Consider the following 27,710-nt stretch of genomic DNA (forward strand, 5'->3'; position numbering starts at 1 on the left):
TGGCCCCTCCGATATATCCTAATATCCCGAAATATTTGGCCTTGGTGTAGTCAATAGAGGCCACTCATGACAGCAAAAAAATGTGTGTATTGCATCACAAAATACTGTGCAAAAGCCCAGATTTATGCGGACTGGTGCAGCAGGGATACTCTAAAACTGCTATTATTTTTAGTTTTTTTTATTACTAAAGTCCAATGCTAAAAAGAAAAGGACTGATATGTAGGTAACCCGAAACCCATCAAAAAACGAGTTTTTGGATACCGATCACCCGAATGAACACCCCTACGGCCCTACTTGAAGCCATACTAATACACCATGCAAGAGTACAAAAGGAAACGCCCCAAAACAAACTTAGACGCAAAAACCAAATCGTAGACTTTGTTATAAGCCAATTTATTTTTAACTTTATCTTCTGTGTGAGGCCTTCTTGTCAAGTACTTTTGTACATTTTTCATTCCTAAATCTATCTCATGTATATAACAATGTCCAAAGTGTGGTTCCATTAATAGGACTAACTATACATCGATCGGTCGAGCAAAGTGCATTATTATCTGCAAAGAGCATGTGGAAGCTCAAGATTGCTGAAAGGAGTGATAGCCCATGGGTTTTTAGCACGAATGATTTCACTGGAAGACAATTTTGGGAGTATGATCCTAACTACGGAACTCCTGAAGAGAGAGCTGAAGTTGAGAAAGCCCGCGAGAAGTACACTAAAAACCGCTTTCAAGTCAGGCCATGCAGCGACGCTCTATTGCAGTTACAGGTGAGATGATCGGCAAACTATACTTGCACGCACGTTTAACACATTATCTACTAGCAAGGCAGAGTTGCACACTTGCACAAGTACAACCAACGCGTCTGTTCATTACACTTTTCGCTCTGGTAACCTCCAAAAGATTATCAAAGTAATTAAAATCTAGCTTTCTTCCAATACATGCAAATTTTGAATATATAGTATGATTTTTGTGTAGTTTAAAAGCTCATAATTTTAGTGCAGTTTCGCAACATATATATATATTAGGATTTTGCCCTTAAGCCGGAAAATTGATCTTGGTGGTTATTACTGAATGCAGCTCACAAACGAGAATCAGTTCTCTCAAAATTTACCTGCAGTTAGACTAAGAGACGATGAAGAGGTGACAAATGAGGCTGTTACAATAACATTGCGAAGAGCTGTCCATTTTTGTTCTGCTATGCAAGCAAGTGATGGACATTGGCCTGCTGAGAATTCAGCTCCGTTGTTTTTGCTTCCCCCCCTGGTAACATAACTTTAATATGCTCCATCAAGTGTGTACACCGTACCATATGTATAGTAGTAGAGTTCAGTTTTGCTGTCTGGAGATTTTGTGTTCAGCTGTCCAGCCAATCAGAAGGCTTGAGAATAGGATTTCTTTGCAATTAAATATTTCTACGATTTTGCAGAACTTTGACTCATATGTAGTAACATAGTACAAAATATCAAGATATAGGTATTTATCGATATTCAATTTCTGGATATGTATTGTGGATATATCCTCCTCTTTGGGGATATTTGACATTGTTTCACATGCAAATATCGTGGATATATCTAAAATATCAACAAATATCATGGATATTGTAGATATTTATTGATATATCATGATACATAATTTATATTTATTTGAAATATAATGGTAAATATTAAATAAAATTGTTATATACACAAAATATCATAAAATATCACAAATATCGTAAATATCATCAAAATATCACTGATATTTATAGTCGTATATATCTCTAAACATATCGTGATATTTATATATCTTTTTCTGAAATCTGGATAGATATCCCCAAATATCCCCAAATATCGCGATATATCGGGATATTTTGTACTATGTGTAGTACGGGTGTTGCATACTTGCATGTTAGAATCTGGATACATATTTTGGATATATTTCTGTGGGGATATATTGCTATGGTGATATACCAAGAAATATTAACAAGTATTGTTAGATTGTTGATAATTCTTGATATACCGTACCGTTGATTATTTAAAAAATATATATTTATAGTGATAAATTTTCAATGTAATTGAGATCATCAACCAAGCTAGAACAGTTGATATTCGGGATATATCATGACATTTTCCTAATATTCTAATATCGTGAATATTCGTAGTTAACACAATCGATTTGATTTCGTGGAAGTTGAATCCTCCATAGATATTATACTATGGTTGTATCAATGTTTTTTTTTTTTTTTTTTTTTGGGTTTTTTTCAGACGTACCCTCTTTATAATTGGGAATTAGACATACTCCCACCCCTCTCCCACCTCTTTAACACCTTGATGCCGATCTACAAGGTTTGACTGTTTTTTTTTGGAAGAAAATCCAAAACTTAGACTTACCGTTAAAATTTTGTATTTTCTATCAAAGGGGGTTTTTTTTTTAGGAAGAAAATAAAAAAACCTAGACTAACAGTCAAACCTTATTGACCCGCATCAAAGTGTTAGAGTGGGGACTAAAGAAGATTAGAGTGGGAATATGTCTAATTCCCAATTATAAATGGGTGGGTGGGTATGTCTAAACTCTAAAATACCCCTTTTTTTTTTTTTTTTTTTTATAAAGATATCAATGTTACAAAGGATTGGCGGAAAGGGAAAAAACACAAAAACAAACAAAATGATATAGACGCGCGTCCTGTACGGATGTACCAAAAACATCTTACACGCAAAAAAGTGAAAAACCGTAGTAGGAAACCTTAGATTAAACCACATTATAATTTATTTATGCACGAGTCACGAGGCTTGTTTTTGTTATCAAATTAAGACGATCCCAAAAAAGATGTAACAAAATATAGTATGTACGTTAAGGAGCAAGTCTCTCCAATAAGTTCGTTATATGACAGGCAAAAATATCATGACAAAGTATACATGACACGTTTATCAGTTTATGTGACATGCAAAAATTTCACGACACATTTAGTCCCTGACTTAGCTCATTAAGTAAGCAGCATGTTGCCTGAAATCCCTGAGAAGGATATTTTGGCAAATGTAATCTCAGTATCTCACTAATAAATTAAGGGTAAAATTTTAAAAATACATTTTAGTTACGTTTGAATGTTTGATAGGGATTTGGGAATGTACCATTTGCAGGTCATGGCACTGTATATTACTGCAACAACTAATTCCATACTGTCATCAGAGCATAGAAAGGAGATTTTGCGTTACATATACAACCATCAGGTTTGTCTAGCGACATTGCCCCATTTGCACATTGTTAAATTATTTCACTCTGCTTTATGCTAACTTTATCTTACACCATGTTCCAATAATTTCTCTGCCAATTGACTTGGAAAGACTTGGTCACTTGGCCAGTGTGAGTGAGACTTGGCCTCGGTTTGGTTTTTCTGTTTCAATAAGCGCGTAGAGCTAAATCAAGGGGTTTATTTATCAACAGTGAGTGCCGCGGGTAGAAGTCCTAAAAAAAATGACAATGCTTGGGACGTGCACTTGAAAATTTAATATAAGCTAATTATTTTTGGGACGTGCACTTGAAAAATGACAATTTAACATTTCTACAAAAAAATTCAGATTATTCTAAAATTTGTAGCTACGGAAACATATGTCTATGCGTAAAGGTAACGGTGAAAATGTTTTGTCCAGAATTCTGTTGGTTTCTGACACTAAAAAACTCATGATCGGTAGTGCAGTTATAGGCCCCGGAACCTTTCCCGACGTCCCCTAGTCTGGGAGTCATTTCTACCTGAAGTGACTCAACACAGCTATAGTACTAACTACTAACTTATCATGCTTTGTTATAGAACCATGATGGAGGTTGGGGATTTCACATAGAGGGTCATAGCACCATGTTTGGTACTGCACTCAATTACATTGCGCTGCGTTTGCTAGGAGAAGAAGCTAATGCTGGGGTTGTAGATAAAGCACGAAAATGGATCCTTGATCATGGTGGAGTAACATCGATACCATCCTGGGGAAAAACTTATCTATCAGTAAGAAGATATTAAGCAATCTGTCTTCTTGATATTTGGCTAATACCACTCCTTTGAATTTTTTGACTAATAGGATAAAGTTAATTTCTCATTTGGTGTAGGTTCTTGGTGTATATGAGTGGTCAGGCCTGAACCCAATGCCTCCAGAGTTTTGGTTTTCTCCTTCATATTTTCCTATACATCCAGGTCTGCATTTCATTTTGTTAAGGAAAAAGAATAGAAAATGGAAACCTGGTATAATGAACAAAAGTAAAGTGCAAGCACATTGCTTCTAATTCCAGCTATATAAATGTGTTGCAGGAAAAATGTGGTGTTTTTGTCGTTTGACTTACATGCCCATGGCATATCTATATGGGAAGAAGTTTGTCGGTCCCATCACAGATCTCATACTTTCCTTGAGGGAGGAACTATATACTCAACGATATCAAGAAATCGATTGGAATAAAGCACGTCATTCTTGCTGCAAGGTTGGTAACAGTGTGCTCTGATCTCCGGTCTATATTATTTGAAGAGTGAAAAATGAGCTTCAAGTGTTCGATTTACAGCATGATATGAGCATTTTTAACAGGACAAGATTCATGATGTGTGCTTTTGTTGCAGGAGGATCTTTACACTCCCCATTCTTTAATACAAGATTTCATATGGGATAGCCTTTATTTTTTGAGTGAGCCTTTACTGAAGCATTGGCCATTTTCCTTGTTGCGAGAAAAATCTCTGCAAGAGGTGATTAAACACATTCATTATGAAGATGAAAACACTCGATACATGAATATAGCAAGCATTGAGAAGGTAATGAATCTGAGAAGGAAAACCATTTTTGTATGGGAGAAAAGGGGAAACATATTCTTGTAACGTGTTATAAAAAACAATCTCATGTCATGATGTGCAGGTATATAACATGCTTTCCTGCTGGGCAGAAGATCCGAATTCGGACGCCTTCAAGTATCATCTTGCCAGGATCCGGGACTACTTGTGGATTGCTGAAGACGGAATGAAAATGCAGGTTAGCTAGTGCCTGGATTTATGTGTTTGAAAAAAAGGAAGTATTAAACCCCAAATTTGTGTCAGTAAATACTCAAAAGGTATATATGCACATAATTTGTTTGAATAAAAATATACTAAATTTTGCTGGAAATGCATACATGAAAATTTAGTGGAGAAATGGATGACAACTCTTACAATAAACTCTTATGCATATACTTCTATTGCAGAACCTTGGTAGTCAGAGCTGGGATGCTTTTTTTGCTATTCAAGCGATCTTGGCATGTAATCTTCTTGAAGAATATGGGCCTACACTCAAAAGAGGGCATGAATTCTTGAAAAAATCACAAGTACATATTTATTATTATTATTTTTTTGCCCATTACTATCTGTTGTTTCTAAGGGGTCCAATTAACTGTGGAAGATTCAAGAAAATCCTCAAGGCGACTTTCGAAGTATGTATCGTCACACTTCTAAAGGTGCATGGCCCTTTTCAGATCGAGATACCGCATGGCAGGTCTCAGATTGTACAGCAGAAGGAGTAAAGGTATTGGCCACTCCACTATCGTTGCAGTGAAACATAATTATCTCTTTCAAAAATATATTCACAATTCTAACTTTGAGTGTATATTCCATTTACTTACAGGTTATGCTCTTGTTATCACAATTGCCAGTAGATATTGTTGGAGAGAAAATGGAACCAAAGAGATTATATGATGCTGTCAACATCCTTCTTTCCCTTCAAGTAAGAAATTCATTCCATAAAACCAATTGTAATCATCGTATTGAAAACCATATAGCACTCCTAATTCCTGTACGTTTAATTGCACTTCCACTGGAATAAAATTAAATATTTTGTACCATGATAGAGTAAAAATGGTGGATTTACAGCATGGGAGCCCAAAGGAGCGAAATCATGGTTAGAGGTACTTATGTGAAATCTGTCCGTGTCTTTGTTTCCTTTTATTTCTTTTGATTCCCGGTGCTAATATGGAAGACTATTTGCAACTGAAAACTGCTTTAGATTTCTTTTACTGTCACAAGATTGAATACAAGAAGAGCAACAAGGAGAAAATATCCTAAACCTGCTTTTAATTAATAATATGCAACCCCGCCCTCTCGCAACTATCAGTCTCAATTGCCTCTGTTTATAGAAAAAGTACGACATCTCCACGTGCCAAATTTTCAATATTTCTATTCAAGATTTGCTTCTCTCTGCAAAATATTCACGTTCAATTCAAGTTGTTGTACTGTACCCTTAAAAATGCCAAAGATTTTGATCTAGTAGGGATAAAGGATTTGGATTCACATGAATGAAGAATGATGATTAATTGTATTGATGTTTTTAAAACGAACTTTTTGACCAAAAGCATACTCAACTCGTTACTTCCTATTTATTCTAATTATTCTTAATTTCTTAGTAGCTTTCCCAAGTCCCATATATTGATATTAAGAACTGTCTCTGCTGCTGGTTGATCTTATGATAAATGTTTGGCACATACAATGCAGTTGTCTTTTCTATCTTTCTCCGTTATTTTTCTTTTTATAGTTAAAGCATATAATAATGATGGCGTTGGGATTATTTTTGTAGGTGCTTAATCCTTCAGAGGTTTTTGCCAACAGTGTTGTTGAGCATGAGTAAGTTTTATGGCCTTTTTTTTTGTCATGTGTATTAGAAAAAAATGTACATTTTGCAAAATGAGAAATATTCGTTTAGAAGTGGACTGAGACTGATAGCATGGTCAACTTTGGAAAAGGAAAAAAAAATGGACTAATAGGAGGTTTATGAATTATGAAGAAACTGGTCGCAAAAGAAGAATTGTCAGTGATTTATGCTATATGAAAGGGTTTTTAACTAGAAAAAATCTAGTTCTGCCCTTGTAGAGATTTGCTAATAAATCGTGCGTCAAATGGTGGAGGGGAAAGTTTTATCAGAGTATTAAAAGCTAACCGCGAGTGCACACCTTTTTGTACACAGTTCAGCTACACACTGCTCTGCGGTCTTCTACTTTATAGCAACATGCTTCTCCGAAAAAAATTGTGGTCCTAATTGTCTTTCGCACCATTTCTGTTGAACCACATATACTCTTAAGTCTCAACGCAAATATGATCTGTGCAGGTACGCCGAGTGTACTTCATCAGCAATCCAAGCTCTAGTGATGTTCAAGAATTTATATCCTGAACATCGTACTCATGAAATTAGACTTTCCATTGCAAGAGCAGTACATTTTCTTGAAGAGATACAAAGGCCTGATGGTTCATGGTATATATTTTCAACTATACATGCATGCTCAATCTACAAATTCCCAAAAAAGTATATGAAAAAGAAACCACAAGGACATTTTCATTTGCTAAACAAAGACATCCTTAATTTTTTTTTCTAGGTATATCCAAAACTTTAATTTTTGAATTTTACTTGTTGACAACTACAACAGTCAATGTAAAAATCATAAAAAAACACTTTAATCCTTTGTTATACACTGGATATCTGAATATCCAGAAGCTGCATATGTTGAGCGTTTGTTGTAGGTAAAAAGCAGGGGGGAAAATGCCGATATCCCACAGAGTCATAAGGGTTCATCTTGTACATTTTTTTTTCCTGTCATATCAGTTGGCTGTTTTTTTTCTTTGACACTGCGTTCACACTGCTGAATATAAGTGAGCCATTCAGCACAGAATTTCTTGTTTGCTTTTCCACAATGTTTCACACATTTGAATTACAATAAGCATTCAGCACCAATCCTATTGCTGAACTTTGAATGCTGAAAATTGAACTCTGAAGTAACCTCATTTATAGCTTATCCATTTGCAATCTTCTTCTTCTACAGAGTAATGATTAATTATAGCTTATCCATTAAAATTATTCATAAAAATATTAATTACATATAGCCATATAGGTATGGCAACTGGGGAGTATGCTTTACCTACGGCACATGGTTTGGAGTAGAAGGGTTAGTAGCTGCTGGGAAAACCTACAGAAATTGCAAGGCAATCCAGTCAGCTTGCCAGTTTTTGCTACATACACAACGAGATTCAGATGGTTGGGGTGAGAGTTATGTTTCTTGTCCAGATGAGGTAACATCCTTGAGAAAAGTGTGTTGAAATTGACTGACATATGCACATCCAGATTGCTTCTATAATCCAATCATCTGGTCCTTCATGACATAACTGTCTCCAACTGCTAGAGACTCCTAGCACATTGGAAGATGAGTTCTATTATGCAATGAAGTACCAGAGCCAGGAAAATATCTAACAAAATATAATCGTCCAATTGTCTTTTTATCTTTCTATATATTTTATTTTAACCTTTTTGTGAATAGGAATATACACATCTTGAAGGCAATAGATCGAATTTAGTTCAAACTGCCTGGGCGATGATGGCTCTTATTTGTGCTGGACAGGTTTCTTTTCTTATTCTTGAAAGAATGTTTTGTATATATATTGATTGAGACGACAGAACCATGTTGCATTATAATTTCTTCTTGATAATCAGGCCAAAAGAGATCCCACGCCTTTGCATAGAGCAGCAAGGCTACTAATCAATTCGCAAATGGAAAATGGGAGTTTTCCCCAACAGGTAATCTACATACAGGTTATGTGTGTCCTAGCGGCGTATCATTATTTACTAACAGAAAAATGATTGAACTTTGTATCCTAGTACTCATCAATTGTAGATAATGTTGTGATGATCAACAAAAAGTCAATTAATAACAGTGAAAATAAAGATTCAGAGGGTGTTCGAACTAGATCTAAACTTAATTTTTACGTCCAATTTCAGCGCTCCTTGTCTATTACTACTTAAGTATAGCATGCCCAGTAAGCAGTGCCTTTTCAAGTATTTTTGTGGTTAGATGGACCATTATTCGCATATATAGATGAAAACAGATAAATTTTCATTGTTTAGTATAATGTTTGGGGTTTCTAGTTCTTCACCTTGACTTACAAATAAAATTAAAACTAACTCTGGTCCAGAATTTATGTTAGGTATAGCACGTATCCTTATCAGTTCTTGTTTTAGGTACAATTTTCGTATCAAACAACTGAACCAGACAAAATTGAAATGGCGATTGTGAGGGTAGATTTTCATCGATGACGAAGTTACTTACACTTCACGTTCTGTTTTTCTATGGCAGGAAGTGACCGGGACGTCCTCGAAGAATCTAATGCTACATTACGCAGCGTACAGATATATCTTCCCGTTATGGGCTCTTGCAGAATATCGTAACTGCATGAAATTGCCTACTACAATCCTGTAAATCAATTCATAATTCAGAAACAGATATTACGGTCAAAAGACAAACCCAATAATTTCGCAATAAGGCCATCTTGATTTATCATTTCGCCATAAGTCCCAAACCAGGGTGATGTCATTATTTTTTAATTATAATTTCGGCTCAAAGACACATTTTCAATTTTAATTTCGCTATAAGTTCTATGTAATTTCATATGTAAATTTAAATTTACATAGTTTCCTTTTCATGTGAAAATTTAAATTTACATATGCGCAAATTTAAATTTATATGTAGTATTTTACATATGAATGTTACTATACACATCGCGAACCATGGGCATACCGTATTCTTTCTATGTCTCTGTTCTCTCTCATAATTCCAAACGAAAGTTTACACTAAAGAATCAAGGGAGAGAGAAAGAAAATGACGGGTTTAGCTAAGTGTGGTTTTCTTGCTCTTTGACTCTTTCTAGGACTTTGTTGAAGAAGAAGAAGAAGAAACAAGGTGAGACTTTAAAACTTCGGTCCTTTATTTTTCGATTGCCCACTGCTTATTGTTTAATTTGCTATCATGATATGTTATAAAATGGGTGTAGAACGTTTACGGTTGATGGTTTTAAGAATCGGGACTGTTTAGTTTGTTGAGATTTGAGATTTTTGTGCATAATTGTTATATGGGTAAACTCCATTGTATGTGATGATTATTCTAGCTGTTGGTTGATTCGGGGAAAATATTAAGATTTATTATTATTTTTTAAATAATCATGAAATATTTTGATGACTGAGGTACAACAAATTTTGATCCAGGTCACAGACTCACAGTACTTGGTTAAATTTCAAATTTCAAATTCCAATTCCCATCCATATATCATGTTAATCTGAATATAACTATTATTTAAGTATTGACAACCATGACAACTTAAAAAGTTTCTCATAGTTTTTTGTATTCATACATTTGATTGATTCATATTATTTGTATATCATGCATTTGTTGTTCTTGATTTAGGCCAAATGATTTTTTGTTTTTCCGGTGCCTATCGAAATTACATATCTGATATTTGCTAATTGATATTAACGTCCAAGTATGTGTTGGTGTTGAGTCAAGTGAACAAGATGACACTATTAATGAATATTCACTAGTAGCATTTGTGTTGAGTTTGAGCAATGGTTGAGCATTTGTGTTGAGTTTGAGCAATGAATATTCTTTATCTTATTCAGTGCACTTCTTTTGCAGCCCTGCAGGTTGCCTTCCATTTGGAGAATGAATTTTACAATATTATAGGTGTTTTTTTTTTTTTTCACTATTATTTTCTTTTCCTATTATACAACATTATACTTTATATACCGTCCTATCCCATATTGATCTATGATTGCTATGTGTAATAGAAACTATTCTCTTACAAACTTGTGTAACCTAATATTTTATTTTTGATATACCTTTAATACAGCTTAAAAAATCTACTCTCTCAAACTTATCTAGATTTACAGTATTTGACATTCTCTTAGTAAAGTCTGCCTTGCCAAAATCAGTGACAACGTTTTGAAAACATTGTTTTTTCATCTGTCAAAATTTTGAGCGAAAAGATATCCTGTTCTACAGGCCACACCAATCCAGAAAAGCCAACACAATGGTGTACCTTGACCAATCTATTGATTTAAGTTTTAAATTTTAAAATGATAATAGTCATAAATCTAGATTGGCTTAGGCGTCGGGAATATGCTATTTTGTATTTAACATCAAGGGGTAACCTCTGTATTCACCTAGCAAAAAATTGAATCCTTTGGAAGTTTACTCCTAATCATATGAATGTTTTCAAGAAAAAAATATCAGTGGGAGGTACGTGCAATAGGTGCTACATTTCGTCATACACATGCCAATTTCCTCTTTCAAATACCTATTAGTCTAATTTTTGTTGCAAATTTTGTTTCCTCCTTTTAGCACTAGGAAGTTGGTACCATAATACCACACCTTTCTTGCTAACCTCAATGACCTCAATGACCTGAGATTCAAACTTGAGTCCTTGAATATTTAGCACTTAGTTGAATTTTGTTAATGTTTAAGCTTTGTATTCTTTCTGCTATTGTTTACTAATATTACCCCCCCATCCCTCCCAGAAAACTCCATTAAATATGATAACATAAAGGCATGAGAACCGAACATACGCTATAACATCTATTATTGTACAAGTCAAATATCAGCTTAAAGTACGAATTCAACACACTCCATTGATGTGGACATCAATTTTACTCATTGGGTTGATTGTTGTTTACAACTTTCCCTGATATTCTATAGCCAGGTGGTGGTGTTATTGATGAAGCAAGTGGAGTCAATGCCAAACCGGCTTTATCAGAGGTGAGGAGAGGACTTGGTGGGACATTCATCTGAAAATGAGTTTATGATTTGTTGGAGCCTTGGAGGTAGGTCTTTTGGCTTTTAAATTGAGTTTCAACTGTGATTTCGTGTAATTAATTTAAATTTCCTAATTACCTAGCTAGGTAAGACTCAATCGGAGTTCAATATTAGAGATCTTGATATATGTAGCTAATACTCTCTGTTGGCGTTCAAATAATCATGTCTCTTTAAGACTGTATCAATTTGATGCCCAAATGTTTTTGGAGGAAGAACAGAGGGAAAACATATGTTTTATGCCCAGATTCAATTATACTGCTTTTACTATTGGTTTCCATTTTTTTTTTCGTTATATCATTTTAATGTACATATATTTTACATCTCGAAGTCAATGTTAGTTGTGTTACTGAATCTTTGATTTAAATAGTGACATACTGCTTACTTCCATTAGACCATGCTCCAATCTTAACTGTTTCAATTAGTTTACTGACCAAGCAACTCTTCATGTCAAAGGATCAGCTTACTCTACTCTCTAAATTGTAACGTTTCAATGTTTTTTGAATTGCTCATTTCTTATGCTTTAGTGTACACATTACACAAACATGCACAGATTGATCTTTTAAAATTTTGAATGCAGTGTTCAAATCTAATGGAACGCGTTGATCAATCTGTTTTGTGAATAATGCAATGACCGATTTCTCACCTTCACTTTTTCGATTTTTTTTTCCGTACTCAAGTATGTACTTCAATAGTACTCTTTCATTGTTTTTCTTCAAAGTGTGTGTGTGTGTGTTTAATTAATACTATTTGTTGGTGGAGTTTGTTCATTAGGGTTTGTCATAGGCATTCTTTCTTAAATGTGGGGTAGAATTAGATGAAATTGTTGAATTTCTCTATGAACCACAAGAATGTGACGCCCCATTCCCATTTGTTTTTTGAAAATTTTCTTAAACTACAAAGAATTCTCCTATATAAACTCTTTTATTAGGTTTCCCTGTCCAAGGAATGTTAATTCCATTTGATGACTTAATGGCTGAAATGTGTAACTAAACCTTCCGTTATTTTGATGAGTTTATGACGTGTCTACTGTACTTAATATAGTAAAGATCATGCCGGAATTGAAACTTCTAACCCCATTTTTCGTTCGAACTACTTTATAGATGAGCATTGTTTGATCAATCAAATTTTGTATGTAGTTTTTTATTGAGGGTTGGTTATGACTTTTATGATATTGTTGTTTGTTTGAATAATAAGGGTAGTTTCCAATGAAATTGACTTGGCATTGAACTAAGACCACGTAGCTGGCGAACTAAAAATGACATGTTTATCATGTGAAGTTCATGCTGGTATGTTAATATATCCTATTTGTTACTATTGAAGCTCATTATGTATTGAGTGATATCTATTCTACTATATAATGCAAAAGTCCCAGGATTTACTGGATGGAATCTATACTAATTATCGTTAAACTGAATGGCGTGGTTCAGAGCACCTCTCCTCTTTACTCATGTGGTAAAGACTAAAGACAAAGCTTGAATAATGTTTGACAGAGTGTTCATAGGCCACACAAGTGAAAGTTAATGGTCAGCGAGGATTTTAAGTTTGCGTACACACTTGACTTATTTAGAGCAATGGTTCTCTTCTTATGGACAATTTTAAAAAAGAGAGTTAATATATGCAAATCATTTTTCGCCCAGATCATCTTCGTCTTTGTAGTTTAACATGCCTATATATTTGTATCTAGAGTTATTTTAGGGGTTTGACACAATCTTCATACTGTTGCTAAGGAGTCTTAGTAGTTGTGTATTTTTAGGAGAAAGTCCTGCTAGTAGTGGAGAGTCTGTAGTTATAAATAAAGAGCCTGTAACTTAGTATTTAATTTTTCACTTCAACATCCATAATATTATTTCTGCTTTCATTGAGTAATAAACCATTGTGTTTTCATTGTTGTTTTATCATCTTCTTCAGTACTTGATTTATGTCAACCACTGGTGGTGATGTGTCGCTTCGAGTAGTATAATGACTTATTGACTTGTGCAAGTTGACGACCCACACAATTGTGTTGCCTTCTGATGGTGGTTGTTGACTTGTTGTATCTGATATGTGTTTTTCTTGTTCTAAAAGTTCATTAGAGATGCAATTTATATAGGACTAACCCAGACCCAGTGCACAAGGCTCTACTCTCTAGCCAGTGCAAGGCCTTAGGAGGGTAAGAGCAGTGATCTTATATAGGATAGCCAGTAAAAGTTAACACCAGCTGCAGAGAGGCTGTTTTCAGACTCAAGCCCATGATTTCCAAGTCACGTACAATTACACCAAGCCCAGCGCGTCCTTAATTAAGATGATTAAGTGCAGGTTATATACTTATATTCTCCAGTCACGTCACCTTACTGCATGTGTAGAGTTGAGCCTTTGAGAATTGAAGTGATGTTTCTTTCCTACATCTCTAATACATCTCAAGGTGTAAAGGACATCCCACCAGTCACGTGATGTGCACAAAACTCACATGCAACGACTCTTTCAATATAATGCGACCCAGATATACGGGTACTCCTCACTCGCAAACGACTCCAAGCGCTCGCTATATCAGAAGACTCACATACTCAGCAGCCCCAGTGACTCGTCACTCGACCCCACCTCGTGACGTCATCACATGCTACTGTCATCATTACTAACTTTATCCTTAAGCCTCTTTCCCACTGTAATACATGTACCATTGTAGCCATCCACCATCATTACACCCTATGCCAACTCAGATAAACCTAAACGCCTACAACTACTATCCACGTTCCCCTCATAGACACATGTCATTCATCTTGACCGCACATCTGTACTCATCATTACACGTGTTGCATCCGATGCACACTCCTAATGCCTATAAAAGCCACCCTCAAGAAGTACGTATGGCTTGATTCCAGTATGGTCGATTAATCCTAACCTGAGTTACTAACTCTCATCCCATTATTATTTCTCAATATACAGACTGGATACGTAGGCATCTTCATCCACATGAAGATCAGCCATTGACAACAAACAAAACCATCCCCTTCTCATTATCGTAACTTAAGAGCTAAGTCTTAACTTAGTGTAAATTTAGACATTTACATTTGGCGCTGTCTGTGGTTGATTCCTTGAGAATCCGACAACTCACTCAACTTTACGCCAGCGATCAACTTCTCTCCTCCACTTTCCTGATGGAAGTTGATCCACCTCCCTCCACCACTGCTGAACTTGCTGATCAGCTACGGTCGCTACAGGAACAATACGATGCCTTTAAGGCTACTCACTCTGATCTACCTGTAACTAGTTTTGAAGCAGGCAATCAAGTTAAAGCTGCCACCTTAGCTGCTGCTCCACGTCTCCCTGCCATCACTGACTTGCATGGAAGTAAAGATATGTCCTAGGCTGTTCTGCACACCCTCCAAAAATTCGATGATTCACCCCTCACTAAAGACATTCAAGAGACTGCTGCCCCTCTACACTTCCAACAACCCAAGTTCATGATGTACGATGGTTCCATTTGTTCTTTTGAGCACATCAAAAGCTTTCTCCAGCATCTGACGATGTACACTCACCTAGATGGGTTACTGTGCCGCCTCTTCCCATCCACCTTTAAATGTCCAACTCTTAAATGGTTCTTCGACCTGCCTGCCACCTCCATTGCTAACTTCTTTTCCTTCAAAACCCTTTTTGCCCAAGAATTCTATCATAATCGTGCCAAACAACCCAAAATGGCCACAATCTTCAAAACCCATAAGCAACCCTCTGAACCACTCGAGTCTTACCTCCCAATACTTAAAGAAAGCTGTTTTGTCACTCGACCACACTTTACTCCCAGAGTCGGCCATCATCATCGCCTTCAGAAATGGCCTGACCACCACTTCTCCACTTAGTCGTTCTTTGCTGTGAGGCGACTTAACCACTTTGAGTGATCTCTATGAAAAGGTGGACAAATACATCAAGGAAGAGAGTGGCCTTGCCGCACTCGCAGAACGAACCGAGCATGTTGATGCTACATCAGATCATGAACCCCGACCCAAGTGCCCCTGGGACCCTGACAGTGATCTTTATACTAGTCCGCCCCCACTCTCTTCACTAGTTCCTCGCGTGTACACACCTCTTAATCGACCTTTGTCCTACATCTACAACTGCTTCAAGAACACCAACTGGTTTAAACCCAATGTTCGACCCATTCAAGAAATTCCACGACATTCGGTCCCATCCCACCGACCACAACACCTGATTTAAAATCATCTCAAGCCCTTCTGTGCCATTTGGCTCAGTTTATAAGACAAATGTAACTGCTACTGTTTTCCTTGCAGCCATTAATGTTTTGGGTAGCTGCTACTGTCTGTTGTTTCTGCATATTTGTTTTCCTCGAATTGACAAGTTTCTTTCTTTCTTTCTTTCTTTCTTTTAATATAACTATTATTATTATCATTATTATGAGTAGCTAATTCCCCATGTTAAGCAATTTCTACGAGGATAAATGAATCCAGAAAACCTACACTCATGACTCATCTCTCACTGGAGTAGATGAAGACATGAAAACTTTGAAAGATCTCCTCATCTAGAATGTATGCATTGTTAGAATGTCCTTGACCCAGGCACTAGATTTATTTTGAGTTTGAGAAAGTAATCTTGCTTTTAGTTTCATGGTGAAGCCTTCAAAATTTGATTCCCCATGTACCCTTTTTTAGCCCTTGGGTGGCAGAAATTTGGACATCATTTCAGGTTCTTGATCAGATCTTTCAAGAGTTATTTGTTTATAGTATATTACTAAAGGACTAATAGAGTTGGAATAGTTGAATAAAAGCATGAACTCATGGTGCTTCTTGAAATGGAAGCTAACATTTTGACTATGGACAGGTAAGCGTTATGTTTTCAACTTTGGAGAAGATTGCACAAACGGACCCAAAATATGCTGATATTGTGATTTCAGAAAACTATGCGGCCTTCCAGAACAGGTAGTAAACGAAGTTAGCTTTTGCTTTTCTTTCTTAGCAAGAAAGTTTTACATGAACGAAGAAAAAGACCAGAAAAACAAACTGAGGGAACGTGCAGCATCCTAAGTAGATTTAGGTAAGAAATCTATAGGTTGTTGAGGTTGATCTATAATACTTTTAGAAAAGTAGTGTCTGCTTTTAATTCTGATTCCTGCATCCAACGAGCACTGATTTGAAGTTATTGCATGCAGCCTGTATGACCTAGCTAATGTTGTGCCCACACTAGCAAAGTTCTATCACCAGGCAAGCGAATCGTATGAACAAGCATGTACTCGCCATATCAATATGATCATATGCTTTGTAAGTGTAATCTCTGGCTTTCTTTATATGTGAGATCTTGTGTCTGTGTTATTTTGAGCTTCCAGTAAGCTTGCTTTGATTGCTTGGATATTCTTTTGTGTGTATGAATTTTAAACTGGAAATTTTCAGCATTTCGAAAAGCTCTTCCAGTTTGGTCGAAAAATTGAGGACTAATGTGGATCCCATCATTATTTATTGTGACTTTATTCTCCATAATCGATGGGCACTATAATGGCAAACATGTTTTTTCTTAGGTGACTATTTTCTGTCTTGATTCGTTCCAAACAGTGGTGGTCGTATTAGTAAACGAAAACGACTAAAAAGGGAATTGAACTTCACAAGTTTTGACAATATGGGGACTAAACTTTTTTTTCCGTCATATTGAGGACCAAACTTTTTAATTTTTGCAATGTGGAGACTAGTTAGACATGTAGTCTAAATTTCTCGCACGGTGTTTCATAATTCACAAGTTACATACATTGTTATATACTTTCTTATCAAAGTATATCCATGCTAAAACCTCATGACCATAGAAATTAATTCGAATTGTGAAACACCGTGTGAGAAATTTAGATGTCATGTTACACATGTCCCCACATTGCAAAAATTAAAAAGTTTGGTCCCCAATTTGACCGAAAAAAAAAAGTTTAGTCCCCGTATTGCTTGTCAAAACTTGTAAAGTTCGATACCCTTTTTAATCGTTTTTCGTTTAGTAAAACATTGATGTGGCTTGGGTTGAATTTCAATGAATTAGAGAGTTGAGACTACTTTAGTAGATCTTTTTTAATTGGTAGAATAAAATGGTTAGAAAAATAGAAATAAAACTCGAAAATAGAAAATGATGTAACACAAAGGCCGAGGCAACTTTGAATAAATTACACCATTAAGATAATTGAAATAAATAACCAAAAGCAGGGCTTCAAGAGAAAACGAATTTCGCTCTTCATTGAATAAAACATTAAAGCTAACATGTTTCTAGTTGAAATGGTTTATATAGAAGACCCCATTACTAATTATAATCCTAGTTCTAATTGCAAATCAAATAGGAAACTTGTGAATAACCTAGTAAATCTAGAGTTTAATAGAAGTAACTAATTTTAGGAACTTTCCATGCTCATGCATCAATATCTCCCACTTGAAAAAAACTTGTCCTTGAGTTTGGAGTTACAAAAATCCGCCAATGCGAAAAAGCTTTACATAATCATATATGTCCAAAACGTTTCTGTATTTAGCATTACCTCATGAAGGAACTAGAGGCTTCTGCAGACCTGGGTCGTTTAGCATTACCTCATTGCTTCAGGATCTGAGGAGTAATCCTCTTGTTTGGCTACTGTATTTTGAGTGTGCAATCTGTCAGACTTAAGTTGGCCCACCCCCGTTCGCCCAGTGAAACTTTGAGCCTATCACTCATGTTGAAACTATTTTTTTTTTTTTTTTTTTTTGACTGAATTCCGTGGCTTACTGTTTCTTTAATGCTCTTTAGATCCCTTTCCAGCTTGGACTATCCAAAATGGACCTGAGGAAGATGATAAAATCCAGTTTGTCTGGGGTAAGTCGGAGAAAATATGCTTCAGAGCCTCTTGTCACATCCTGAATTTGCATCCATTGAGTTTTATGGCTTTCATGTTACAGGTTGATAAGTCTCAGTGCTATGTATAGAAAATTACAAAAGAATCTAACTTCGGATGAGTTGCTACCATCTTTATGGGATAAATGCAAGGTACAATTATCTACTTCCCCTCTTGTGTATGAGGATGCATTGATTCGTGTTTTAAATGTATTATCCTGCTTAGTCGTTGTGTTCTTCCATGTCGAATACGAGCTGTTTTTTTTCCTGGTTTCTGGGGTACATTGTAATACTGTTGACGACCGTGGTTTAGGGATTTGCTATATAGTGGCTTAATCTAACATGCAGGTTGTAAGGACATCATGTGACTGTACTTGAGCTGTAGTCCAATTCATTGACGTACTTGGCTTGGGGACAGCGCTAATGTAATGTTGCAAGTAACAGATGGTAGAGATTGTGCATTTTATACAATACTCGTCACTTACCAAATTGGAGACAAATTCTTAAGCTTCAAGATGTCCGATGTGGCACTACTCACCGGGCTTTCCACACCGGAATGGTATTACAGAATGAAGCTCAAGAACATCAGTGATTTCAGAAAGAGATATTTTACGGACACTCGTGGTTCTGTACGTGGTGATATTCGACTAACAAATATTATGCGAGCTAGGGAGGAGGCGAAGGCAAATGCATTACTTGGTGCAAATATGGCTGATGATATCCATCGCCTCAATAGGCTATACGTGCTTGGAGCTTTTCTCTTACCAACTGGGTCAAAAGGAGTCGATGTCATATGGGTTGACATTACCAAAAATTTGAACAAGTTTGATAGTTTTCTTTGGGGACATATGAGCTGCTTAAGCTGAAGTTGGAGTCACTATAGGACGCCATCGGTAAACATGCTGAGTATAAGGCTGACCACTCGTATACTAGAAACCTCCAAGGTTGTACCCTAGCATTCACCCTGTGGATATTCCTCCACGTGCTGTCTCTAGAAGCGACACGGTTAGAACCAAACAGATTCCCATGGTTCACAGGGTGGGTGAAAGTTTCCGGAAAAGGTTGTTAGGGTAGTACATGGGAGAAAAAGTTGAGTAACTTGAAGAAACTACAAGTTGTCACTCCTTTACGTATTCCCCATGAGGTTAGGGAGAAAGTCGTGGTTAGAGATGCTTTGGAGGTTCATATTTATGAGGTCATTACTACTTGTACAGTTTTTTAGTATATTATTGACCATTTTCGTAAATTTTTATGTGCTTATTATGACAGTGGGAGAGGAACGATCCTAGTCAGTCATACAATATCATAACGAAAAATCAACTTTCCGTCCGAGAGACAGTAGCAGTATAATTTTCACAGTTTTGTGTTTTCTCGCCAAGGTAGTCTCTTTAATAGATGGGCAATTTAGTTTGTTAGTTCTAATTTATGTTTGGGAAATGTTTTGTCATTTCAGCTGATCATGCAGGCCACCGAGGACTTCCTTCTTCATGGTCCCAGGGGAGGCAAAAGATATTTGAAGAGAAAACTCAAACTTAGTCCCGTGGAAGAAGATATTAGAGAAGAAGAAGAGAACAAAGAGGAACACGAGCATAGCACTGAAGATGAGTCCCAACAAGCCCCTACGAAAAGGGTGCGACGTTCCTTTGCGCTGCAAACTAAGTCCCCCATAGGTAAGGATGTCCGCAGCAAACGAGCACCACCATTGAAGAACAAAGCAGCCCCACTATCCAAGAACAGACCAGCCCCACAGTTGAAGAACAAACCAGCCCAACCATCGAAGATCAAACCACCACCTTTGAAGAACAAAGCACCACCTTCGATGAAAAAAGCAGTAGCTTCTAAAAACAAAATAGCCCCATCTCCCCCTTCACAAACAAATTGTGGAACCGAGAACCCAGTACTAGAGAGTGTCTGTTACTGCTGCCATTAGGAGGTCACCACGGTCGACAACTTCAAAAGAAACCTCCAAGTCTGAGACCTTATGTGTTTCTTCCTGTCGAGAAAGCAAAAGTAAAGAAAAGCCGAGGGTACCTGAAATTGATAATAAGACCCAGAGGGTTGGGGGTATTGAACTAGACCCTCAATCGGGTTGTCATGAACTTGAATGCCCCGAACTGGATACTATATGGGCCTAGCAAAGCTGGCAGGACTGGTCAACCGTGACCTACCAGAGGAAGAGGCTGCTGCAGAAGAGAGATTGTCAGCGTCTGGACGAGCGGTGAGTCAAGTGCAAAATGCTGCGAGGATAATGGGAGATAAATTTTGGAGACCCTCCTTCAAGAGTTTAAAGGCACAGTACAAAAAATTAAAGTCGGTTTCTGTGCTTGTGATAAATCAGGATCAGGATTTGAATGAAATTCCCATGGAGTTTGAAGACCCAACACCGGCCACAGATCACCAATCACCCGTTGAAGAGACTCATATTATCCTATCTGATATAGAGGCCCAAAAAACTGTTATGGACATTGCTCTGGCCATTAATTCGAGCACTGGTGATCAAAGTCAACCCGAGTAAACTGTTAGGGTAGGTGAACGGTTAAGGGGGGAAATGACAGACCAAGAAGTCTACAAAACATTTTTGTTAAGGAATCATCGCTTGCAAAAAATATTACCCAGTATCGATGGGGAAGAGGTAAATTTTAATACGTGACAAACACTTAGTTATGGTCTTAATATGGATTAAAAGTTTGTTATATGAGGTGGGCATTGTGTGTATGCTCTGAGACATCATAGAAATGTGTTTAGTTCTAATCAATTTTGATGCAGTATGTATGTTAGATTACAAGTAGTCCAGTCGAATTTCTTCCTATTTTTAACGGGGAACTATATGAAGAGGAAATCCAATAAGTCTATTCCGTAAAAACCATAGCAAGACTACCCTTTTTTGAAGTATCTTAGTAAGACATTATTTTAAAGTTGTGAGCCATTATAGTTAGTTTCTGAGTTCTTTTAAATTTGTCCGCAAGATGCTTGTAGGATTACTACTGGTACTGTTAAATTTTTATCAATTTCTGATGACGAAGTCCAACCTTACCATAAGGTACACTTCTATCACAGACACCATGTTCATACTGTAATTGGACTGGGATATTATTAATTGCCTCTATCGCAAATTCATTCTCAATTGTTCATACAACATGATTTTTGAATCAGCTTACCGAAAGCATATATGTTATTGAAGGTGGTCAGAATATAGATAGGGAACTGTACATAGTGATTGACGATGCAGAATAGGGACCCAATTCTGTTGCTGCATCTATTATGTAAGATGATATGGCAAGAAGATCTAAAACATTTGTTTCTGTAATCAAATCTAATCAATTGGAGGATGAAGTGGCTACTGTTTGCCAAGACTTAATTCTTACTATTTTAAACAAGAAAGAAAATGGATTGCTAGAAAGAGAGCCTGGTATTGTAAGTTTCAAAAAGGTTGGGACTGACCTAACTAAGATGACTACCTCTAATTTCCAAGTTTCGTATTACTGGAAGAAGCATGATGTTGAGGAATCCAGTCGCTGTGACATTCTTAGGCACTATAGAAATGGTGTTCATATTGACATGAGCAGCTTCTATGGATTGTACAAGAGAGGTTGGGTGAATGATATGTTTTGTCTCTGTCAATTATACGTTTTCTAGACACTAATATATATAAGGAATATATATAGATAGCCTTTAGCATCTGATTGTTTTATGTTTTTTGATTCCAAGGTACTGGATTCGTACATGTACTTACTTAGTTGGTGGTACACTGTCATAGGACATGTCGACGCTGTAATGGAGGATATGTATGTTGTAGTTGAAGAATCAAGCTTCTCGGTAAAGTCGCGCATCCGTATATATATTATCTTTCATTATTTTTTAGGTTTATTTCTTCTTCCCTTGTTTCTTATTATTTAGTTTTTGTGACAGCATTACCTATATGATATATACAGAATATTGGGATCAATATTAGAAGAGGATAACATGATGGTTGAAGAGAAGCTTCATCAAGCAAAACAACAAGTTGTGGGTTCGTTAAAACATCGAATCATAGAATTGGTTGGGTGATAATATCTAAATTATGATTTTACTCCTACTTACGCTACAGAGACTAGGAAGAAGTAAACTATAATTTATATTCATTTATATCAAATTTCTACTCTCAATTATCATGCAATAAAACTAGAGTAAGAAAACTTTCCACTCCTAGTTGCTTAGAACATACTAATTCAATTCGTGATTAACAATTAAACAATACGAGAGTAATGATCCTAAATATCACTAATATGGTGAAAACTATGATTTAATATATTCTAAATTAAACTCTGATAATAAAATAATAAGATGTGAATATGAAGAAGGAATTAAGGAGGTTTGAAATCCACTTTAATTAATCCATAACATGCTACTATATAGTTTGTTACAACCCTAATCTTTATGTTTTCACACAAGGTTCAACATAAAGGTTAGGTCTTTTTATCCCTAATTATTCATGGTATCTCTTACCAACTAATAATTAGCATGAGAGAAAGTTGAAACTCATTCTCATGGTGAATGAACTACCCTCTAGACTTGAATTACTAAAAGAATGGCTTTTTGTGTCACTTATTTTTTTTGTCTCGTGTCACTTACTAGAAAAAAGTGACACACAGAGTTTTGTTGTGTCACTTTTTTTATGGAATGAGGGCTGATGTGTTGCTTCTAGGAAAAGTGACACAAGTAATTTTATTTTTTGTGTCCCGTTATTTTTTAACGTGACACTAGTGGTTTGCCTTGTTGTGTCACTTATGGGTGTAAAAAAACTGAAAACAAAATTAACAAATTATCGAAATAAATAAGCGACACGAGTAATTGCTTATGTCAATAAAAAGAACACTTAGGGTTAAAAAAGAAAAAAAACAGAAGAAAAAAAAAACTCGGTCTCGCAAAACCGCTAAAGAGACCTCACTGTTCTTCCTCCCAACTAATTCGCATCGGCGTTCTAACACCACGCGCACTCTCCCACCCAGCGGTCTCTTGGCCATCCCTCGGTCTCCGTCCCAATTCCCTTTCCAGCTGTCCCTCATTCTCTCGTCCATCCCTCGGGTTAGTCTTGACACCTCGTAGATGTGTGTGGGTGGGTGTTTTCATTCTCTCCCCCCCTTTTTGTGATGATTCTGTTATTAGACCGGCTTGTAACTAGGTACGAAACATGTCTGTCTATAGTTAATTAGTTATTCTATCTTCATTTTAGAAAATCATAATTATACCATTGTTATATTATCATTGAAGCTGGCTTAAATGTTTTGTCTGACATTGCAATTTGTATATGAATTTACATTTTATGATTTATTAATATTGTTCTTTGCAAGCACCGAAAGCTCTCAGAATCAGGAGAAAGGAGGGGTTCATAATGATTTAGTTGTTGGCACTTATGTGCAACCAAATAGACTGTATGTTTGCTTTTCGGTCAATTAGTTCGTGTTTCCTTTTTCATTTAGCTGTTAGTTTGTGCTGATAACAGTGACTATGTTACTTACAAGTCTTATCTTACAGAAATGACGCAGGTTTTCCTCTTAAGAGTACCATGGTTATCCCTGCTCCTGTAACATCTGAAAGGTGCTTCTTTTTCCTCTATTACTTTCTATTGTTCATTTTGTCATTATCATGCATTGGCTGCGTGCATTCTGTTCATATAGCTAGGCTTCTTTTCTAGGTTAGCAATAATCTCCAGCCTAAATGCATCTAGTACGAAATTAACACAGTGATGCTGTTATTATTACGATTGTCTGAAGAATACTTTGCGCAACACAGAAGAACCCAAAAAGTTGATGCGGTTGAATACTCCAATAGTCTCTAAGTACAATTATATGCCGTTGATTTAGCTTGTGTCTAGTTACTATCCTTTATTCCATTGAAATATGATAAAGAAAGTTAGCCAACTCTTAACAGTACAGGTACTTGTCACTGCTACTACCTGTGTCATCCTTATGGGGACATTTTACGGGAACTTACAAAATAAAATTTTATTTTGGATATCCCAATTACAAAAAAAGAAGTTAAATATGTTGCTAGAATTTAGTTCATATAATTTTGCTTTTCTAGTTTGTGTTCTTTATTTTAGTATGGTTCTTGTGCCTCAGGTGGTAGGGTGCTCTGTAGATAAGTTGAAACTTTTTCATTTTTATAATGCAGCAAATAAAAAAATCATTCCCATGCAAGATTTTGATATTCGATGAATGCCAGGCAAACCTTTAACATTTGAGACGCGACTCTTCAGTTGAGAGGACTGAATCTCCTATTATCTTTCATCAGCACAAAGATTCACATATTAGGGTCCATGATATCAATGGGCGGCTGGGCGCTTAATTGTTTGATTGCAATATAGTTCATTATTACTACCATCATCATCTTAGCCTCCCAGTGTCCCTTCCCCACCAGTATCGTTTAAAGTTTTGATGGGAATCTAATGTTACTTCTAGGTCCCCTCCTTTACCCTCCCCTCTGCTTGGTGCTTAATGCATTATAGATGTTTAGCATTTGAACCTTTATGAAATGAACACAACATTGTAGATTTCATTCTTTTGCGCCATGACTCTGGGATTCTGGGGAATCTGTTCATCACATCTTAGTCTATTATGATTAGGCCTATGTATTTGTGCCTTGTGGTGATTTCCTAGATTCAACATCTCTAGCTTTGGTGTGCGATGTCAGCGCATGATCATTTTTCCCTAAGAATCCTATCATTACTGTATGTAAACCTCTTCTTGACAACAGTAGGGCCTCACATGATAAACTGAATGTATCTGGAAGTTTCAACCTTACGTCACTAGATGATAATGGCTTCTGACGACGGGCTATCTTTTCTAGAACTGATGGAACAACTTCTGCACCGAAGGAGACAAACTACATGTTTGGTTTTCAATATGTGGAATCTATGCATATTCGGTCAAAGAATGACATAAAAGCATTAGAACTGATGTATCCCTTCCCAACTCTTCTACCTCACTTTCAGGTTTGCTTGATTTTTCTTAACGTGATTAGGTTTTCAATTATAGTACATGGGTATCCCTCTCCCCCCTCTAAAACCCAGATGTAATCATGTGACAGGAAAATCTCCAAATAACAGACGTTTTTCCATTTCATGAAAATAATTTTCTCATATCAAGAGTTCTAAACTGGATTCAAGCTGTTATACTGAAGGCTACCCCACTTCCCGTAGTTATTATATAGGAATGTCTTCTTATTTACATCAAGAAACAGGTAATCGGTTCAAGTGTGTTTCTTATTCTTATTCATATACATGGCTGCCATTTATTGGCTCAAATTATGGTTTTACGTGCTAGGTTGATTGTGTAGGCCAACATATTTTGCTGAAGTTTATGCATGGTTGGAGATTGATAGATAAACTTGGTGTCTTATGCACTACTTACTTATTAGGATTAGGTATTTCCTGCTCATCTTGAGCCTCTGTATGGTTTGAGTCATGTTATTCTTGCAGAGAATGTTGACCTGATACTATCCTGACATTGTAATTGGCTCTAACTTCTTCAAAGTGACTTCTTGCGGATTCCCATGCGTGTTTTTCAATAAAATTTGGATAAAGGGGAATCTTGGGACAACGAGTTTGAGTTAAACACCGCTCTACGGTATCGTTAGATGTATTTGGAAATTTAAATCTTATCATAGACTTGACAATTACTTAGCAACACACCGCTATATGTATTGCCGCGGGCATGTTGGTGGTCGCATCATCAATATGAAGTACTATCTTGTAAATATCCTACTGATGTGGTACATGATACTTCTTATGGCGTTGTCTGATATTAAAGCGTTTAACGAGTGTTTCTCTTGTGACGCTGTGGGTGAAAATTATGATGTTGTGTCAAACTAGGGATCCAAAGCTGGAACCCTAAAATTAATGATGTTATAGATTGCTTCACTGGATTCACATAACCTACATTAGTGTTGATCGGATTAATCATATTTCCTTGTTCACTCCATCATTTATCCTGTTCTTCACATTCTTTTGTCGTTTAAGTCAAATCATATTCCCATGCATTTAGTGTTTAGGTATGCATTATTTGATTGTAATGAGGTAAGGCTCATTACGTCCCCGCCCTAGTCTTTATCCTATAATTTTCTTGATAAACTATTAGGGGTCTGCGTAACCCCACTCCCCACTAGAGGTTTTTTTCACAAAAAAGAAGAAGAAGATAAAGAATCCATGTTGTCTACCCAGAATTGGTTTTAGCATAGAATCTTCTAACTTCTAAGGTAGAGGCAACATCACTAACCATATAGTTATATTCAAAAAGAGGGTGACTGTAAAGTAGTATTATTTTTCATATAGTCTTAGCTAGGTTATAAATTGGTGCATGTGTAAATATGGTAGGCAATGCATTGTCTGCATTATTTATTTTCATAATATTTATAATATATTTTTTGTCGAACAGGTATTGGAGTTCTCTAGCTAGAAAAGTTACACTACTAAAATAGATGAACTTCGTCTTGAATTCATCGACTTTATCCAACAATTTAATTATCTGAGTAATTAATTTGGGTAAGTGGGCTTCTATATTTTCCCTTTCTTTATGTATATATATTTTTCTTATCAATTTTTTTTTTCTTAATTACTTGTGCAATATACCCTTCTTGATTCACTTGTTTTTTAATTTATATACTAGTCATAGTGGAATGACGACTTCATGATATGATGCAGGTGCATAGATTGATTAACAGATGAATAGATGGTAGCTAGGTTTTTTGGTGTTGGAAGTGCGCACAACAAGCTAAGATATTGCTAGGATAGCGTTGGCATCATGTAGTTTTTTTTTTTTTAATTTATTGTGATTATTTTGGAATTGGAATGACTTATTTTGTTGGGAGTCAAACTGGATAATAGATACTAAGTTTGATCCATGAAATTAATAGAAGTTAATTGTTTTGAATGTTGTTTTTTTTTCCCGAGTGGATGTTGTTTCCATATCATAAAGTAGGTTAAAGTAATTTTGGTTATGATGTTTTGATAAATGTATATGGATGTTGTTTCTGTCATAAAGCAGGTTAATGGGATTTTGGTTATGACATATAGGATGCAGGTTGAGAAATGAATACAAAAATGAGAAAATATTTTAAAACAAAATTATTTTCATTTGTCTCACTTTTGGAAAAAGTGACATAATATCTATTAAAAGTGACACAACTTACCACTCTTATGTGTCGCTTTTGACGTACTTGTGTCACGCTCCGATCCAAAAGTGATACAACTAGTATATTTAATGTGTCACTTCCAAAAGTGACACAACTAGTATACTTAATGTGTCACTTTTGACGTACTTATGTCTC

General features: G+C 36.1%; 1 protein-coding gene across 1 annotated transcript; it reads left to right on the forward strand.

The window, feature by feature from the left end:
* Positions 1–364: 364 nt before the first annotated feature.
* LOC147514450 (beta-amyrin synthase 2-like) lies at positions 365–27,313 on the forward strand. The gene is made up of 32 exons (XM_086583173.1): positions 365–763; positions 1,074–1,259; positions 3,113–3,202; positions 3,781–3,969; positions 4,071–4,155; positions 4,270–4,436; positions 4,570–4,758; positions 4,859–4,972; positions 5,181–5,300; positions 5,375–5,497; positions 5,597–5,695; positions 5,820–5,876; positions 6,542–6,588; positions 7,070–7,213; positions 7,848–8,025; positions 8,271–8,351; positions 8,444–8,527; positions 9,084–9,686; positions 10,416–10,463; positions 11,475–11,599; positions 16,401–16,498; positions 16,729–16,837; positions 18,321–18,386; positions 18,470–18,557; positions 22,113–23,815; positions 23,919–23,981; positions 25,233–25,377; positions 25,473–25,625; positions 25,709–25,808; positions 25,919–26,011; positions 26,819–26,925; positions 27,085–27,313. The coding sequence occupies exons 1-18, from the start codon at positions 563–565 to the stop codon at positions 9,204–9,206; spliced, it is 2,277 nt and encodes a 758-aa protein (XP_086439299.1). The 5' UTR covers positions 365–562; the 3' UTR covers positions 9,207–9,686; positions 10,416–10,463; positions 11,475–11,599; positions 16,401–16,498; positions 16,729–16,837; positions 18,321–18,386; positions 18,470–18,557; positions 22,113–23,815; positions 23,919–23,981; positions 25,233–25,377; positions 25,473–25,625; positions 25,709–25,808; positions 25,919–26,011; positions 26,819–26,925; positions 27,085–27,313.
* Positions 27,314–27,710: the final 397 nt, after the last annotated feature.

The sequence above is a fragment of the Coptis chinensis genome, chromosome 2 (assembly GCF_015680905.1).
Source record: "Coptis chinensis isolate HL-2020 chromosome 2, ASM1568090v1, whole genome shotgun sequence".
NCBI lineage: Eukaryota > Viridiplantae > Streptophyta > Magnoliopsida > Ranunculales > Ranunculaceae > Coptis > Coptis chinensis.

What these genes read in the sequence shown, in the direction of transcription:
- LOC147514450 (XM_086583173.1), top strand. Translation starts at nt 563, where the DNA reads ATGTGGAAGCTCAAGATTGCTGAAAGGAGTGATAGCCCATGGGTTTTT. An exon ending in AATTCTTGAAAAAATCACAA is followed by an intron (nt 5,301 to 5,374) that starts GTACATATTTAT and finishes TAACTGTGGAAG; the next exon opens with ATTCAAGAAAATCCTCAAGG. An exon ending in ACATCCTTCTTTCCCTTCAA is followed by an intron (nt 5,696 to 5,819) that starts GTAAGAAATTCA and finishes GTACCATGATAG; the next exon opens with AGTAAAAATGGTGGATTTAC.